This window comes from Zeus faber, assembly GCF_960531495.2.
Source record: "Zeus faber genome assembly, chromosome: 3".
Classification (NCBI taxonomy): domain Eukaryota; kingdom Metazoa; phylum Chordata; class Actinopteri; order Zeiformes; family Zeidae; genus Zeus; species Zeus faber.
Window position 1 is genome coordinate 15265344 of NC_137190.1, and position 17153 is coordinate 15282496.

At 44.8% G+C, this 17153-nt stretch overlaps 1 protein-coding gene across 1 annotated transcript in view; it reads left to right on the forward strand.

The window, feature by feature from the left end:
- itsn2b (intersectin 2b) overlaps positions 1–11989 on the forward strand; it is a 38292-nt gene extending 26303 nt beyond the window's left edge. The window contains exons 25-40 of the mRNA XM_079997000.1: positions 1164–1285; positions 1486–1582; positions 1778–1972; positions 5370–5491; positions 6481–6587; positions 6711–6894; positions 7337–7435; positions 7597–7680; positions 7793–7876; positions 8799–8861; positions 8997–9146; positions 9269–9387; positions 10190–10272; positions 10430–10513; positions 10612–10785; positions 11274–11989. Coding sequence (XP_079853126.1) covers positions 1164–1285; positions 1486–1582; positions 1778–1972; positions 5370–5491; positions 6481–6587; positions 6711–6894; positions 7337–7435; positions 7597–7680; positions 7793–7876; positions 8799–8861; positions 8997–9146; positions 9269–9387; positions 10190–10272; positions 10430–10513; positions 10612–10785; positions 11274–11422 — 1916 coding nt within the window. The 3' untranslated portion in view covers positions 11423–11989. The remainder of the gene's footprint in view (positions 1–1163; positions 1286–1485; positions 1583–1777; positions 1973–5369; positions 5492–6480; positions 6588–6710; positions 6895–7336; positions 7436–7596; positions 7681–7792; positions 7877–8798; positions 8862–8996; positions 9147–9268; positions 9388–10189; positions 10273–10429; positions 10514–10611; positions 10786–11273) is intronic.
- Positions 11990–17153: the final 5164 nt, after the last annotated feature.

Sequence of the window (17153 nt, forward strand, 5' to 3'; positions counted from 1 at the left end):
AACGGGTTCTTTCAAGCATGTCGTATAAACTAAATGGAACAGCTATAGATAGCCAGAAACACGTGTAAAGAGTTAACTAAAACAAACCAAACAAGTGATTTGGATGAACAATTGAACCTAGAAGCGTACGAACACGCAGAGCTCCGAAAAAAGGGAAGTAAGCCTGATGTGTACTTTGTTCATAAGAGATGACATCACACTTAAGTAAGAGGAATCAAACCTCAAAATCCACCACAGGGATTTACAAGTTGAAGATTTGTCAAAAAGGCTTTGAACCGGGAAGAGCGCACCATTTTCAAGGCTGAGTCCTTATCGCAGCGCCCCGGGTTCGATTCCAGCACAAGGCCCTTTCCTGCATGTAATCCCCTCTCTCTGCCCCCCTGCCTTCTCTTTCTCTCAGCACTGTCAAAAAAAAAAGCGTGAAAATGCCCAAAAAAATCTTAAAAAAAAAACCTTTAAAGGAGTGGCGTTGGCATCCCTCCAGCTCGGTCGCCTCCGTTTAAACAGGAATTGCCTGGTGACACAATGAATTTAATGCAACAACACAATATTTGGCAAAGGATCTGCCGCAGATTCATACCATTTTCAAGTTGCTTTCAACAAAATATCAGATATTTCAGGCGTCTGTGGAATCAGAACTAAATCAATGGGAGTACGACTGATCTCTGTCCATCGGAACCCACACCACTCTCTGCGGACTTGAGAAGTCTGTTGTTCCATTGAACAGAGGGGAACTGTCGCTCTGGCTTTGCAAGAGGCGAACTGGAGCTTGTATGAACTCGTCTCTGTTACAATCAACACATTGTTGAGGCCTCGAGTCTCGATGACTAGTCAATAGTAAGCTTTTGAAGCACGCCTTATAATGAAATGCAATATGTTCAATGTAGCACAATAAACTATATTCAAAATTTCTAATGGTCACAATAAAAAAATATTATGCCAGTTTGACAGTTGTGCGCCGTTGCCCTGATATTGTTTGTCATATCATCATCATCGCCATATTTCTTCCATTTTGTGCGAACCTACGCACACTTCACTGTGCAAGTGTTTTGTGTGTGTTCTTCTTCCCTCTGTGTTTCCATGTGTCTGTCTGACGGTCATTTTTTATTTATTTATTTTTTATTTTTTTATTATTATTATTATTATTTTTTATTATTACACAGACATCGCCCAGGTGACCAAAGATTATTCCTCCACCGGGCCTGACCAGCTGAGCCTGGCCCCCGGTCAGCTCATCCTCATCCTCAGTAGGAGCACCTCTGTGTGGTGGCTGGGGGAACTGCAGGTCAGTATTTGGTCGGAGCGGGTTCTGTTTCAGGTCTCTAGGGCTTAGGGGACTTTACAAAACCAAATACCATTTTGTCTCTCTCTCTCTCTCTGCACTGCTCTTAAGATCCGTGAGTTAGTTAGTTAGTTAGTTAGTGATGCGTTAGGAATACTAATAACATTTTAATGATGCTCTGTATGTGTGATTTCGGCATGTAGGCCCGCGGTAAGAAGCGCCAGAAGGGCTGGTTCCCTGCGTCTCATGTTAAAGTACTGGGATCAAACAGCGGCAAATCTACACCTGCACCCCAACCAGGTAACTGTCGTACATCCACTCTGAGACTTTCAGATGGAAATCCTGTCTTTCCACCTCACACCCCCAAATGTGTACACACACTGTGTGTTCATTAAAGCTGGGCAACACAAACCAATGTGGATGTGGGCCGTGTCGTGATTTGAAGCAGTGGCATACACGTTTCCAAGGAGCTTTCTTATCTCCATCCTCTCGCAGTGTGTCAGGTGATCGCTGTTTACGATTACACCGCGGCCAACGGGGACGAGATGAGCTTCTCCAAGGGTCAGCTGATAAACGTCCTGGACAAAAATGACCGCGACTGGTGGAAAGGAGAGCTCCACGGCGTCACGGGCCTGTTCCCGACCAATTACGTCAAGATGACCACGCTGGAGGCCGACCCCAGCCAGCAGTGTGAGTAAGATGTCTGCAGCGCTGCCGTGGGAGCCAACATCTGTCCCAGATGTTTGGGCTCCTTTACTTGAACTCATTACAATCACGAGTGACATGAAAATGTCAAATATTTACACTACAGTAGCCATGTGACACTTTTGTTCCACATAAAATGGTTTCACTTTTCTATAGTCTATTAAGTCGGAGGCCTTATATCGTTGTGTGTAAACATTTGCTTCTTTAAAATAAGAATTTTCTATAAAAATGTCAACTTACTTTTGTATTCTTTTCTTTGGTTTTATGCCAGAAGTAATCATTTAATTCCAACCAAATTAAAAATAAGGGTTTTTTAGCTGCAGATCTTTCTACAGACCTTCAAAGCTTTAGACCTGGCTTTATCCTTCACCAGTCTGCTTATCTTTACACACATTTTCCAATGTGTTCCACCATCTCTCCATCCATCCAGTTATCCATCCGTCCATCCATTTCTTGTTACTGACCATTCCTTGTTCTTTTCCCTGTTCTTTCCCTGTTCCCCCCGTTTTCCTCCCTCTTTTCTACCTCCTTTGCTCTCTTTTTTTTTTTTTTTTTTTCTCCCCTTTGCCTTTCCTTTCCTTCTTCCTCTAGGGTGCTAGAAAGTTCTCCTCCCTCCCTCTCTTCCTCCTGTTCTCCTGGCTTCAGAGAGACCCACTATCACACCGCTCTGGGGGGTGGGGCTTGTTCTCGAGACTCCGCCTCCTACCTTCTAACCCCGCCCACTGTTCTAGGATTACCCTTGAGTGATGTGGGGGGGGAGAATGATGGACAGACAAATAAAAATGAAATCTGAAGCTGTGTCAACTGCAAGTGTATGTCAAATTTAAACAGCTAATTGTTGAGAAGGACTCACAATGTTTCACCACCCCTGGAGCCTCAGTGATCCCACATTTTGAATCTGGGCTGAAACCCGTGAATCACTGCGGGGCTGAGCCTCTGAAGCAGAGGGATGGTGGGTCTCTTAGTGGCTATCACCGCTTATCTTTTCTATCCTCCTTTTTTTTTTATTATTATTATTTTTTTATCCTTCCTCACATTCTTACTTTTCTCTTTTATTTCACATTCTTCTCCTCTGTCTGTTTTTTCCTCCTTCCCCTTCATTTCTGCATCTCATTTTCTCTGCATACTCTTTCCCATTATATCCACCTCTTTCTGCTCAGATTATCTTATTTTATCCTCTTATCGCCTCTTAATATTGAGTGTTCCGCTCACATAGAGCCCACTATTTCTCTTCAACTCTCCTCAATATTACGTTTGCTGTTGCTGCTGAGAGTTTGAGTGCTGCCAAAAGGAGAGGCAGCAAAAATGTCTCATGGCCTTACTAGGGCTGTTGTGGAACATCCTTAAACGTGTAATCCTTAGTAAGGTTAAACCGATGCAGCAGTTGTGGTTTTCAGATGAGACGACAAGGGTTTCCCTCAACATGCCGTACTTTTTAAAAAGCCAATGACTTGAACCAATGAACCATTGCTGATAGCGAGTTAATTTCCTTTGTAAAACTACTGCACTTTCTTAATTTAAAGTGTATGCTGTTGATGTGTGTGAGTGGACTGAGAATGGTTCTGCAGGAAATGTTGAGGCAGTTGATCAATTTGTAGATAGATGAGAAAGTGAAGTGGAATAAAGTATAATGAAACTATATTGAAAGTATCGCCAAAATATGCAAAAAAGGCTTAATGGCCCATTCATATTGCCTTAATATCCTATAGTCTGTCATGCTGTTCAGGCTAGTGAGGAAACCTACTCTATGCAAAACCATAAATTCTTAGGCAATAGCTTCATGACTACTTTGCTTCTTATAAAATGAAAAGATTCTAATTGTTTGATTGCCATTGCTTACCACTTCAAAAGTAGCCTTCGGTGCTAGAAAAACAATGCTTTTAAAGATTTCCCAGGGGAACAAATAACACACTGATACAACAACTTATCTCATACGAATTTGAACATGGGTTACCTTTTTTGTGAAATATTTAAGAAACTTGTTCCTCACAACTATTTTCAGAGATGTATCTACTATATTTTCTGGAGTGAGATGAAGCATTAAAAGTTCATGTAAACACAAAACTCTGTGTTTTTATTGTTGCGGTTGATAAAGGAATCTTCAATGGAATGTTCACCCGTGTGTGTCGCTGTTTGTTTTTGATGCACACAACACGTTGAGATTGCTAGATATCTGCACTCAAGGCTCCTCACTCTTCTGCACTCAAAGCTTTGAAGCAAGTAAAGTGCATTTTCTTGCCTCTTTATTTCTATTTCTATTTGGAAAAATACGTTCTGTAGCCACTAGACATACAATAATACACAGGATCTGATGTTAAATCCCCTGTGCTGATAATTCACCGCTTCAGACATGGGGGCTTACCAAACTGTGGCTATGCACTATTTCCTCCGACAAACGGAGGTGGGACTTGGCACTATTTTGCAAATGGTCAATTTGGGAGCTACAGAAATGGTAGTTGTATTATCTTAACTGGGTCTAGTTGTTTAGAGGAACTTCAACTTACCTCTCGTCGTGTGTAAACGGCTGGAGAAATGGAGAATCTCCATTCCTGTTTTTAGTGCAAACAGATTTCAGCAGCTCAGGCTCAGAATAGGTTGAGTCTCTGTTTGGGGACCAGACAGGACAGCAGCACAGGAGAAACGGACATGATGAGAGGAATGAAACACCGGCAGACAGAAACTGTGAAGGTGTAGAGAGAGAGCGAGAGAGAGAGAAGACGAGGCAGGGGATGAGTTCAGAGAGCCAGTGCAGGTTTCGGTTTCTAAACCTGTGGGATGAGACGAACAGAGAAGAAGAGAAGGAAGGCAGTGAAGTGGTGTGTAGTGGTCCAAATGCACAAGGTAAGCATGGTGTGTATTATCTGGAGGGCAGGCATGTTTATGTGCACGCACACACACCACATTTCCTTTCTTTAAATAGGTGCTTTCTTGATGTCCAGCTGCTCTATACTCCATAATGTATATCCTGTGTTTGACTGAGGTGGGTTTGAGTTTGTTGAGGAACGGGAAGGTTGGGCTTCTTTTTTTTCTCTCCCCCTTTTCCCCCTGTATGTCTTCAACTTATCTATTCGCCTTCCAAAAGTCTCCACTTGCATCCGGAATCATTACAAACGTCAAGCTTCCGTGAAAGTGGGAGAGCGGTGAAGAAGGAATTAAGAGTTGAAAGAAGCACGTGACGAGTTTGAAAAAGCACCGTCATGTCAACCTTTCACCCCGATCAGCCAAACCACTGATTGACTTTTGATAGTGATTCGATTATTTAATTTAGTGGGCGAATGGCTTACCTCTTCGCTGCCAGAGAGGCTGCGTCTGGACTTTGTTTTGGTTTGAGTCAGAACGGAGTGACTCGCCGTATCGGTCTTCTCCTTTCCGCCTCTTCCAGGGTGCGCCAACCTGACCAGCCTGGACTCCCTGAGCCCGCAGGAGAGGAAGAGGCAGGGCTACATCCATGAGCTGATGGAGACGGAGGAGAGATACGTGGAGGACCTTCAGATTGTCCTGGAGGTAACCTGTACATCAGCTACTGTACATAAACTGAGTGCTGTACCTAAGCAATGCAAAGGAAAATGGCACAGTTATGCAATGTTCATAGATCACTATCGCCGCGTTTCCAGCCAAAGTAGCCTGGAACGTTTAGTCCCAGGAACTTTTTTTTTCCGAGAACTAAAAGGTGAAGATCATTTTTGCGTGTGACTATACAACAAACTGCTCCACTATAGTCCAGTAGGTGGCGGTAATGCAGGAAACTAACTACAACAAGAAGAGTAAAAGGGGTAAAGAAAGACAACCCAAGCGATAACATGGACTATCACTTGGGTTGTCTTTCTTTATCCATTTAATTCTTCTGTCCTAAAAAATATTCACTCTCACGCTCAAGATTTTATTATCAAGTTTGAAATAGATTTAAAACCTTAAGTTGAGACACGGGGCATCGAACCTGGGTCTACTGTGTAGGAGGGCAAAATTGTACTCGCATTATACACACGACATGTCAGTTTGTCTGTTCATACAAATAAATACTCAGTCGTTTTTTCGTTTTCAGTTTTCTATTATCAAAACAAAAAACGGAAAACAACCCAGGTCTTTACACAAACGGAACATTTTTAGAACAAAATAAAATGCTGCGAGTACTCGACCAATCAGAAAGGTTCAGCGCCGCAAGCCCCACCCCCAAAGATCCTGGACTTTTGAAAAGTACTACCCCCCCGAGCAGGGACTTTTTGGTTCCTGGGACTTTGTCCCCTGAACTAAATTCAGACCCTGGTTCCTACGGTGGAAACCCGCTGAGTTCCTCCAAAGGTTCCTTCAAAGGTTCCTAGTTCCCTCCTGGGGTAGAAACGCAGCTTTTATTTCCACTAGAAAGAAGCAAATCATCTCAATCCAGCTTACGAATAGACAAAGTGACTTTAAACAGCCAAACCAAGCACGTGTGCGAGTGTCTCTTGATCATAATGGGTGGGTATGTTTCTCTGTGTGTTGGTCTTGGTGTCCAGGTCTTCCATAAGCCTATGTCTGAGTCGGGCCGTCTGACTGAAGCAGAGATGGTGATGATCTTCGTCAACTGGAAGGACCTGATTGCCTGCAACACGAAGCTACTAAAGCAAGTGGCGGGAGATGAATGAATAAAAGAAAGAAGTGCCATAATGGATATGGGGAAAAGTTACACCTGCAGAATATCAAGTACTCTATATAACTGTGTGTGTGTGTGTGTGTGTGTGCGCAGAGCCCTGCGCGTGCGCAAGAAGACCGGCGGCGAGAACATGCCGGTGCCGGTGATCGGCGACATCCTGGCCTCGGAGCTGGCGCACATGCAGCCGTACATCCGCTTCTGCTCCTGTCAGATCAACGGAGCCGCTCTGCTGCAGACCCGCACCGACAACCAGCCGGAGTTCAAGGAGTTCCTCAAGGTAAGAGGACGGAGAAACTGCGTGAGCGAGGGAGGGAGGGAGGGTCCGGCCCGGCCCGGCAGAGGAAGGCGTGAGGGAGAGGGAAGGATGGAAAAGGGAAGGAACCAAGGATAGTACAGAAAAAAGGGAGGGTGGGGGAGGTGGAAAGAGATGAGTTGGAATATGGATGAAATGTGAGTGTGAAGAGGGGAAAACAAGCGGTAACAGACATCGTAGAAAGGATTAAGGAATTAACGATAAGATACAGTTTGGTAGAAAACTAAACTGAATAATGTGGTGTTGTTTTTTTCACGTGCGTGGGCTTGTGGATCTGAGCTTAAGCGCTTATATTTGTCCTGTATATGTGGAACAAGTATATTGTGATTTAATTTGTGTTTTTTTTTTTTTATTATTTTATTTTTAATACCCCCCCCCCCCCCCCCCCCCCCCCCCCCAAAATCAGAAAATCGCCACAGACTACAGATGTAAAGGAATGCCGCTCTCCAGCTTTCTGCTAAAACCCATGCAGAGGATCACCCGCTACCCGCTGCACATCAAGAATGTAAGACGTCAGCTGTTCTGGAAGGAAAGCAGATTGAAGTCAATTTGCTTTTTTTTTTTTGCTTTTTTTCTTTTCTCTGCCTGCCTTCCAAAAATATGTGGAAATATATATATATATATTTTTTTTTTATGTACACGCGTTTGCCATGTTTGTGTGTCTAGATCCTGGAGAGCACGGCGGAAGGCCACGTGGACCGCGATCACCTGAAGGAGGCTCTGGAGAGAGCTGAGGAGCTCTGCCAACAGGTTCATTCTCCCACCCCCCTCTGCCGTCGCGCCCGGCGCTCGCCTCTTTCAGCTCATTAGTTCCTGTCTCGCTGTCGTGTGTGCCAAAGGTTTATGTGTTTCTGGCGACCAGGTGAACGAGGGCGTGAGAGAGAAGGAGAACTCCGACAGACTGGAGTGGATCCAGAGCCACGTCCAGTGTGAGGGAATCACCGAGGTACAACGCCGACGGAATCACTGTCCCATCACGGGAATAAGACGGTTTTTGAGCAACAAAATCTCTATTGTTTGAATGTTTTCTTTGGAAAACTCTTGTCATCATAAAGTTAGTCCAACTGTTTCAAATAAATCCTTCCCGGTAGAGAAGGTGTAACAGTATGACACACACATGTGATAATTACCTTCAAGAATAATATGTATTTCGAGTTGAAAGGGGCAACAGACAACTTTTACGCCGTTGTCGCAAAGACAGCCGGATCGCTTTACTTTGCTTGTAATGATCAACACCACCAGAAAGAAGTTTGTTCATCGAAGAGGTGAATTAAAATTGTCCCACTTTCAGTTAAGTTTTATTCATTTTGCGCAGTCCAACATAGACACCGCATCGGCAGCTTCGGCTCGTCACTGCGATGCGTCAACGTCGCCTGCCAGGACTGGACTGTAAACAAATACAAGTAAACGGGGGAGCTGCGGTTTCTGGATTAAAAAGCACTATAATGTTTCCGTTTCTAAACCGATTTCAATGAGCCGTTTTTATATTCAAGGGTTTATGATCTATCTGGAGTAGATGGCTCCACCGTCCGCCATTTCCGCCAATGGTTGCGCATTGTTTGACGCAGTTCCTGTGACGCACTGCTGTATATCCATCATTTTCCCCAGGAGTTCGTACCCGGGGGCATTCCGAATGCATCGTGATATCGAGGATTATAGGGAACCAATCGAAACTCAGATTGCGTCATTGTTCTATATCTATCACACTGTGCAATCAAAATGAACTTCATGAGGATAAGTTGAAGCAAAAACGTTGTCTATTGCTCCTTCAAGTCACTCCTCAGAACACTGAAACAGCTTTACCTTCTAATTACAAATAGTAGATAAAGTAAAAATTTGAATTGAACAAACCTGCCTCTTTTCAACAGAACCTGGTTTTTAACTCCCTGACAAACTGCCTCGGCCCCAGGAAACTTCTCCACAGTGGCAAGGTGAGCCCCGCCCCGGTCAAATAAAGTTGTTTTTCCTATTTTTATTTTTTATATCTTTTTTTTTTCGATATTGGATATATAGCCAATGCAACGAATAACACTTTCTGTCTCTTACCGATCCGGCCTTGGGTCCAGATGTACAAGGCCAAGAGCAACAAGGAGCTGTGGGCCTTCCTCTTCAACGACTTCCTGCTCCTGACTCACGCCTCCAAGCAGTTCAGCTCCTCCGGGCCCGACAAACTGTTCAGCAGCAAGAACAACACACAGCTCAAGATGTACAAACCGGTGAGTCTCAAACACACACACACACACACACACACACACACACACACATAAAATGTAGCTTTTACCTTTTGCAGTGTTTTTTGCGGTAGTGATGTGTGTTTTCGCTCTTCTCTCTGGTCCAGCCGGTGTTTCTGAATGAAGTTCTGGTGAAGCTGCCGGATCCTTCCAGCGACGAGCCGGTCTTCCACATCTCGCACATAGACCGAGTCTACGTGCTCAAGACGGAGAACATCAACGAGCGGTGCAAACACACACACACACACACACACACACACACACACACACACACACACACACACACACACACACACACACACACACACACACACACACACACACACACACACACACACACACACATAATAAAGTCTCTTACTCTTTGTAAACTTAAGCCGAGTGTCCATCCAAAGTACCCAGAACTTTTTTCCCCCGGAGACTAAACAGTTCCTTTAGCTCGTTGTCTGTGTTTTCACCGCGGTCTAAAGACCCCTGTGAAGATCAGGCAAATTAGTTCGCTGGCGTATGAAAGTAAATAAATAAATAAATCAGACTCAAAACAAAACCCAATAATAACAGTTTTTTTAGTTGTTGTTTTTTTTTAATCTAAGATCTTTTTATTTTCCGAATTGAACAAAGCCCTGTGTGTGACCCGCCGGATCAGCAGCCTCTGAGTGTTCCGGCACCTCCTGATTTACAAATTAAAACACCATAAAAATGATAAAAGGTTAATATATCTAGTAAATTAAATTGTGACTAATGTTATTATGAACTACTGTACATCGGCTTATTTGTGGCACCAGTGTGTGTTTCAGATATGCGAGTACTACAGAATACATCGTGTTGGTGGCCGAAATAAAACGCTGCGAGTACTCGACCAGTCAGGGCAGGGACTTTTTGGTCTCCGGAATAATGTCCCTGTAACTTAATATTGACCGCGGTCCCGGCGGTGCGAGGGAAGGTTCCTGCGGTGGAAACGTGGCTTAAGCCATTTAGGCGACTGCTGACACTGTTTTAAACGGCTGGATGTGTGCATGCATGTGCAGCACGGCCTGGGTGCAGAAGATCAAGGCGGCGTCAGAGGACTTCATCGAGACGGAAAAGAAGAAAAGGGAGAAGGCCTATCAGGGTTTGTAACTGCCTACACACACACACACACACACACACACACACACACACACACACACACACACACACACACACACACACATACACATACATACACGCACTGATCCGTAACATCTGGGGCAATGATCTCCGTTAAAAACCTTCTCTTCTGCTTTCAGCTCGTTCCATGAAGGCCAGCAGCATCGGCAGGCTGCTCGTCACCATCCTGGAGGCCACTGAGCTCAAGGCCTGCAAGCACAACGGTGAGCTTTGACTGGCAAGGCCCACTTTTTCTTTGTCGCCCCCCCCCCCCCCCCGGGCCGCGGCAGCTTGTCAAGATGTCTGAACGCTCGTCCCCCAGGTAAAAGCAACCCGTACTGCGAGGTGACCATGGGAGCTCAGATGTACACGTCGAGGACGCTCAACGACACCCTGAACCCCAAATGGAACTTCAACTGCCAGTTCCACATCAAGGACCTGTACCAGGACGTCCTCTGCATCACCATCTTTGAGAGGGACCAGTTCTCACCTGACGGTTAGTTGGACCAGATGCAGGGCTTTCCCGTCGACTTCTCTGGAACATAACTGAGTGATGAAAGCATCAAAGACAGACTTTATTTCAAGTAAATAGTCACAATACCGATTAAAATATTGTTTCGAAGAATGATTCTATGATCATGCCAGAAGGTGTTCCAGTTCTTGTCAGTATTTCTCCTTCCATTCGCTCCCCATTATCTCTTAGTATCCAGCTCACTGTGGCTCACACAATATTTCCAGTTGGTGAATTTTACCTTTAGAAATGTCAGCTTCTTTTGCAGATCTCTGTGTATTTTTTCCGATCCCTTTTTCCTCCCTATTTTTGTTACTATCTGTCTTATTCTTTTATAAAAACCGATGTGTTTCGGCCCCTGTATTTGCTGTACTCAATGCTGTACTTATTGCTGTATTCACTGTATTTGATGTACTTACAATCCCCTCCTTTGACCTCTTTCGATCTCTCCCTCGCTCCCCTCTCTCCTCCAGACTTCCTGGGCCGCACGGAGGTTCCCGTGGCGACCATAAAGAAGGAGCTGGAGAACAAGGGCGCGGCGACGCGGCGTCTCCTGCTCCACGAGGTCCCGACGGGGGAGGTCTGGGTGCGGCTCGACCTGCAGCTCTTCAACGGCAAATAGCCCCCCCCAGCAAAACCCCAAAAATCTGCGAGAACCGCCCCGAGAAACGAGAGCGACCTCGTCGGGACACGTCACACCTTCATCGCGCCTTAACATGAGATGCTCACCAGCGATACCTCTTTGCAATGTCCCCTAAAGCTGCTGGGTAGAAATCGGGGCCCGTGTGTGGAATCATCTCGACCCCACCAGCAGGAGCCCCTCATTGGCAGAGCGGTAGTTCTTTAAACCACAGCGAAAACACTCAGTCTTTCGTTTCTGGGGTCTATGCACCAAACACGTTGAGGAATAAGTCTGAATTTCTTTGTATAATCCCGGGTTGAGAAGCCAGAGTTCTCACGTGACACCACCAGCAGTACTACAAGACTAATGGACCGGTGTCATCAACAACAATCAGAAACGAGAGAACGATGCAAACTTCGGAAAAAGCAATAACCGCTCCACCGATTATTCTCTGCTCCCAGCACGAGCAAACCTTCTGATTTCGCGTCTCCATACTGTAAATCCAACGCGTCGAAAGTTCGGCGCCATCGGTTTAGACGAGCCTGCTCAAAGGTTACCATTTAATAACGGAGCCTGGCCGATTCTCTTTTTGTTTCCACTGTGACAGTGATTTCAAGTTCAATCTCCTGCATTCCGCCCCGTGTCATCATGTCCTAACAGTGCATGGCAACTCACTTTGGAGTTACAGATTCGCAGCGACTTGGCATTTTTTTTTTTTTTTTTAGAACTTCGATTTTGCAGCAGCATGAGTGAGTGAGTACACCTGCTGGGTAGAAGATCTCAGGGTGTTTTTTTTTTTTTTGTTGTTGTTGTTGTTGTTGTTCTGGCTTTGAAGTCTTTATCACTGTAATCGTATGCAACGCTTATTTTGGTCACTGTAGAGTGTGTGTGTGTGTGTGTGTGTGTGTGTGTGTGTGTGTGTGTGTGTGTGTGTGTGTGTGTGTGTGTGTGTGTGTGTGTGTGTGTGTGTGTGTGTGTGTGTGTTACTTGCAGGGGACGCACGCTTCTAGATCTGTATGAAATACCTTCAGCGTAGGACTCCTGAGACGCTGCAGTTTGGTGTAATTATAACATAATTATAAAAGCTAGTTGAATCCAAAATGTTATTTAAGTCCTTTGAAATGTGTGTAAGGGCAGTTCTTATACACGAAGGAACCAAGGGAATACGCCCCGAGAACTTGAAATGACTTGAAGTAACTTACCAGGGTAGATTTTCTTTGGGGCCGAGCTTGCACTCAGAGAGCCGGTAAAAAGACGTTTCTTTGAGGTTGAATTTGACGTGTGAAGTGTAGATTTAAACCAAATCTTAATCCACCCTCCCAATCCACCCCATTCCACTCCTACACCCCTAGTAAGCACTTTCTGCTTTCTCTCCCTTATTGTGACGGTTCGGCCAAATACTTTTCAGTCTCTTTTTTTATTTCAACTTAAATTAGTTTCAAACGAGAATTGGGAATATTTTGCGGATGATTTGGGAAGATTTGCAGGCGATGCAGGGTTAGGGTTAGGGTTAGGGTAGCTTTGCCAACAATGAGAAAGCAGTATTTCTTTTATTTTTTTTCATGTTCATTATTCCTGTTTAGTTCCTCTGTATTTCCCCACATATATTTAATGTTTTCCAAACTCCTACACATAGTCTGCTCTCTCGCTGCATCGTCTCAATAAGAAGCTTATTTGGGCCTTAAAACCCGCTGCGTAAGGCCGACAGGGGTTCAACGTGTAGAGGCTTCTTTTGGTTAAGTTTCAACACATTGTCGTCTTCTTATTTTGCTTTCTTTGAGCTCTTCTCCGCCGTAACGCTCCCTATATTTTGCTCTAGCGGATGTTTTAACTCGTTGTCTGACCATTGACAACTGGCAAGGAAAAGATAGTTTTTATTTATATTTTAATTTATGCGTGTGGGACTATCCAAAGTTTTGAAATGACCCTACCTGTGTCATCTTGGATACTGGTTTGGTTTTGAGTTTCAGTCCTTCGTATTTCTCAATTTGAAATAACTGGTTCCTCTCGGTGCCTGGCTACTGCTGTGTAAGACCCTGCAGTGTCTCGGGAGGCTCTGTAATTGTTTGAGTTTCTCCCCGCGAGTAGACGACGATACACCTTAATCTGTCACCCCTGCTGTCTTCTCCCCTTTCGTCCTAATCACCAGTTTTAACAAAAACAGAAACTGTTTTTATTGCTTTGTGGATCGAAATTGTCTGGTATGTTTTTGTTATGTTTTATTTTTAATTTTTTTTTCTCCAGTTTAAGAATATATGGAATATGGGGAAGAAACTGTCAACAGCCGTTATGTTCCTGTAAGGTTTGGATTTTTTTCTCTTATTTTCCTTCGGTATCTCCGTTAACTACTGTGCTGCTGCGATGGGCTGCCTGGTCAGAGCTTCCTACTCTCAATCAGGGTTTCTTAAGTCAAATTAAAGATATTAAAAAGTGACCAACACTGTTTGTACACTGTGTATTTTCTACACGTTAATTAATGTTCATTATCATTTAGGTCTTGGTAGACCAGCTCATTCATGGCTAAATTCATTGTAAAATTTTCAAATATTACATGGAATGGCTGTGGATTTCAAGCTCAAATGAGGCCGCCTGAGAACCAAACACCAGCAAAGAACACCTGCTCTCATTTGAAGGTCATACGAGGTCAGTTAGACAATAGAACATGGATTACTGTTTCACTTTGCGGCATACTTGAGTGCTTGTGTAATAATGTTTTAAACCTGCATTAAATTAAATGTTTAACGCGCAAGAGAAATAAAAATAAATAAATAAACCTTCAACGTAAAGAAATTATTCGTTGTAACCTTCTAACATCCATTCATTATTTGTGGTGATATTCCATTATGGACCAGGCATAGATAAGCCACCGTGGTTTTAATGGACCTGACTTGTTGCTAATGGTCTTGGGGGGAGCGGTGTGATGCCATGTGGGTTTGCCCGTGCGCACCAATAGAGCTCATTAAGCTTTTCCTTCCCCTCCAGTGGCTGCGAGGTCCAGAGGAACAGCGTGCGTTATGTAACTACTCCGGAAGCAACACACACACACATGCAGATATCAGCCTGATTCAGCACTCCTCAGCAGGAGAAATGATCCTACTAATGGATTGAGCCCCCTGGAATTTGTGTGTGTGTGTGTTTATTTGTAGTCTGGGTATGGCTTAAATAATTGGGAGTCCCTGCTGGGTTTATTTCGAACACAAGAAGAATTTTAATAATTGACATGGAATACTTTTCGGCATAAAAGGGTCAAATATGTAAAGGGAGATACTACCTAATCTATAATTAATATATTTGACTAACCCAAAGAACTTCATCTCTATATGCACAGCTCTGTTATTACTGATCAATAGCCAGGTCGCATTTTGGGAAAAGAAGTTTACTGCTGAACAGAGTTACTAAATTCTAGCGTATATGATGGATTTAAGATATATATATGTATTTATATCACAAAGCACAGATGTCTCATTAATGTGTCCCATTCTTTTTATCACGTGTGCTGGAAGCACCAGGGCAGCCGGGAAGACATTGAAAATAAAAGGCTTTAAATCGTTTTCTGTGAGTTCTGTAAATCCAGTGTGATTTCTAAATGCATGTTAGCTCAGCTGTGTCTATTTATCTCAGTGGCCTGTGTTTGTAACAGGTCGGCGTTTGTCCACCCATCTGAATCCATGTGAAGGTGTTGATGTTTGGTGGCATTCTGCAGTGTGCACGTCTCTACCGTTTCACATCCCAAATTATTATTGATCATATGTTTGTATGGATTAGGGAAAACGTGCATTAAAGCACAACTCACGTCCCCATAGTTAATCATTAAATAATAGGGTGGCATAAAATATCTATAGAAAATTATTGGGGGGGGGGGTTAAGTCGCCATGCGTGACCTGACGCGACAGGGGGTTTTTTCGAAACTTAGGGCGATAGTGGCATAAACTGAGTTACATTTGCATTAAAATGTCCTTCAGATAAAAGGGTGGAAAGCAAGGTTTCACATTGCAACTGGGAGGAAGATGGATGCCAAGTCCTGGGGCAGAAAGAAGTGGAAAAGCAGAAGTGTGGAATTCTGAGAGGGAGGGAGCGTCACCGAACGGGTGGTGGAGTAAATGGGGATGAAGGAGAGCAAAGTGCACAGCGGAGGAGAGAGAGAGCGAGAGAGAGGGATCGAGAGGGAGAGGGAATGTGATAATAGGAGGGAAAAGCAGGTTGCGAGAGAAGGAATGAGACAAAGGGAGACGGAGTGAAATGTGCAGAGGATGAGTCTCAGTCGACTCATTCATGAGAATGATTTGATTAGCAGCACATGAACAGCTGTCTTATGTAACACACACACGCACGCACACGCGCACACGCTGAAAAAATAATGAGAAATATCCCGGCCATAGGCCAGGCCGAGTCCGAATCAAGCAAAAGTGACACAACGCGAGAGCGAGAGAGAGAGAGAGAGTTCAAGAAAAAGAACAGAGAGACTTCACGCCACGGAATCCATCCATTGAGAAGTTCTGACGACACATTTTTAAAATATTCCAATTTTTTTTACTAATTGCACGGCAGGACTCACGTGAAAAAGGTTTTCATGTAATGTGATGAGGTTGTCCTCTCTTCACACCGCCAAGCAACCGTGGAATTTGGGGATGAATAATAATCAATGAGGAGAGTGCATAATGAATCACAAAAATCGGTTCACGGATCCTGTGAAAGTTTGGCCTTTTGACTGAAACTCCTGTTAAGGCGGAGAGTGCGTTGTGACTCCCGGGTACACACGAGGGCGTGGCTTCTTCGGTGGATAACGGTGGAAAGTTCCCGTATTTTTTTCGTCAACGTGGTGTCCCGTGCCGCGGGCCTGGGACGAGGCGACGTCAGATCTGGGTTCCGTTCTGCGCGGCGGAAACGGGGGCAGAGCCGCGCGTCGGGCCTTTCCCTTTACATAATACCAGCAGGAAAATAACCTGCCAACATGCCAGGTCGGATGGTGAAATTTTTATAAAGGGGGTCTGAAATAGAAAGCTATTTTTAGAAGATTGTAGGTTTAGCCCTAAAACCTCTCTCTCTCTCTCGCTCTCTGTCTCCTATACTCCCATACCACACACACACACACACACACACACACACACACAGTGTAGATCTTATTCCAGGTCCACAAAGTAAGAGCTGTCGACTCTTGCATTGGACGTGTGTGTGTGTGCGCATCATCTGTTCTTGTTTGTTTCCAGAGGGAATGTTCCTTGAACCTCCAGTGAATTGCTCTCCCCTCCCCATCGTATATCCTCCCTTTCACTCCGCTCTACTCCCTCTTCTCCCTTTCACCCTCCCTACCTTCATGCCTCCCCCTTTTTTCCTCTCCTCCTTCTCTCATCCCCTCTGCCTCGGTATCTTCCTCACCTCTTTCGATCCCTCTCTCCGTCTCTAAGTATCTAGTCCCAGCTCCACGAACAGCGCCCCCCTCCCCCTCTCTCTCCTCTCTCTCTCTCCGTCCTTCTCTCTCTCTCTCTCTCTCTCTCTCTCCGTGCTCCTTTAAATGTTTAGTGTGAACGAGGGAGCAGAGACCCGAGAGGCTTTCAAGGTGGACAGCGGGAAAATGAAGTGATGGAAGTGCGCGGCGGGGTACACGCAGCACCCGGTGAAGCGTGCGCGCACGCCGCTCAGAAAAGGGCGGATGGGGTGAGTGCGCGTGTGTGTGTGTGTTTGTGTGTGTGTGGGGGGCGGTGCAGAGGGGAAAAAGAAAGTGGGGGAAAGA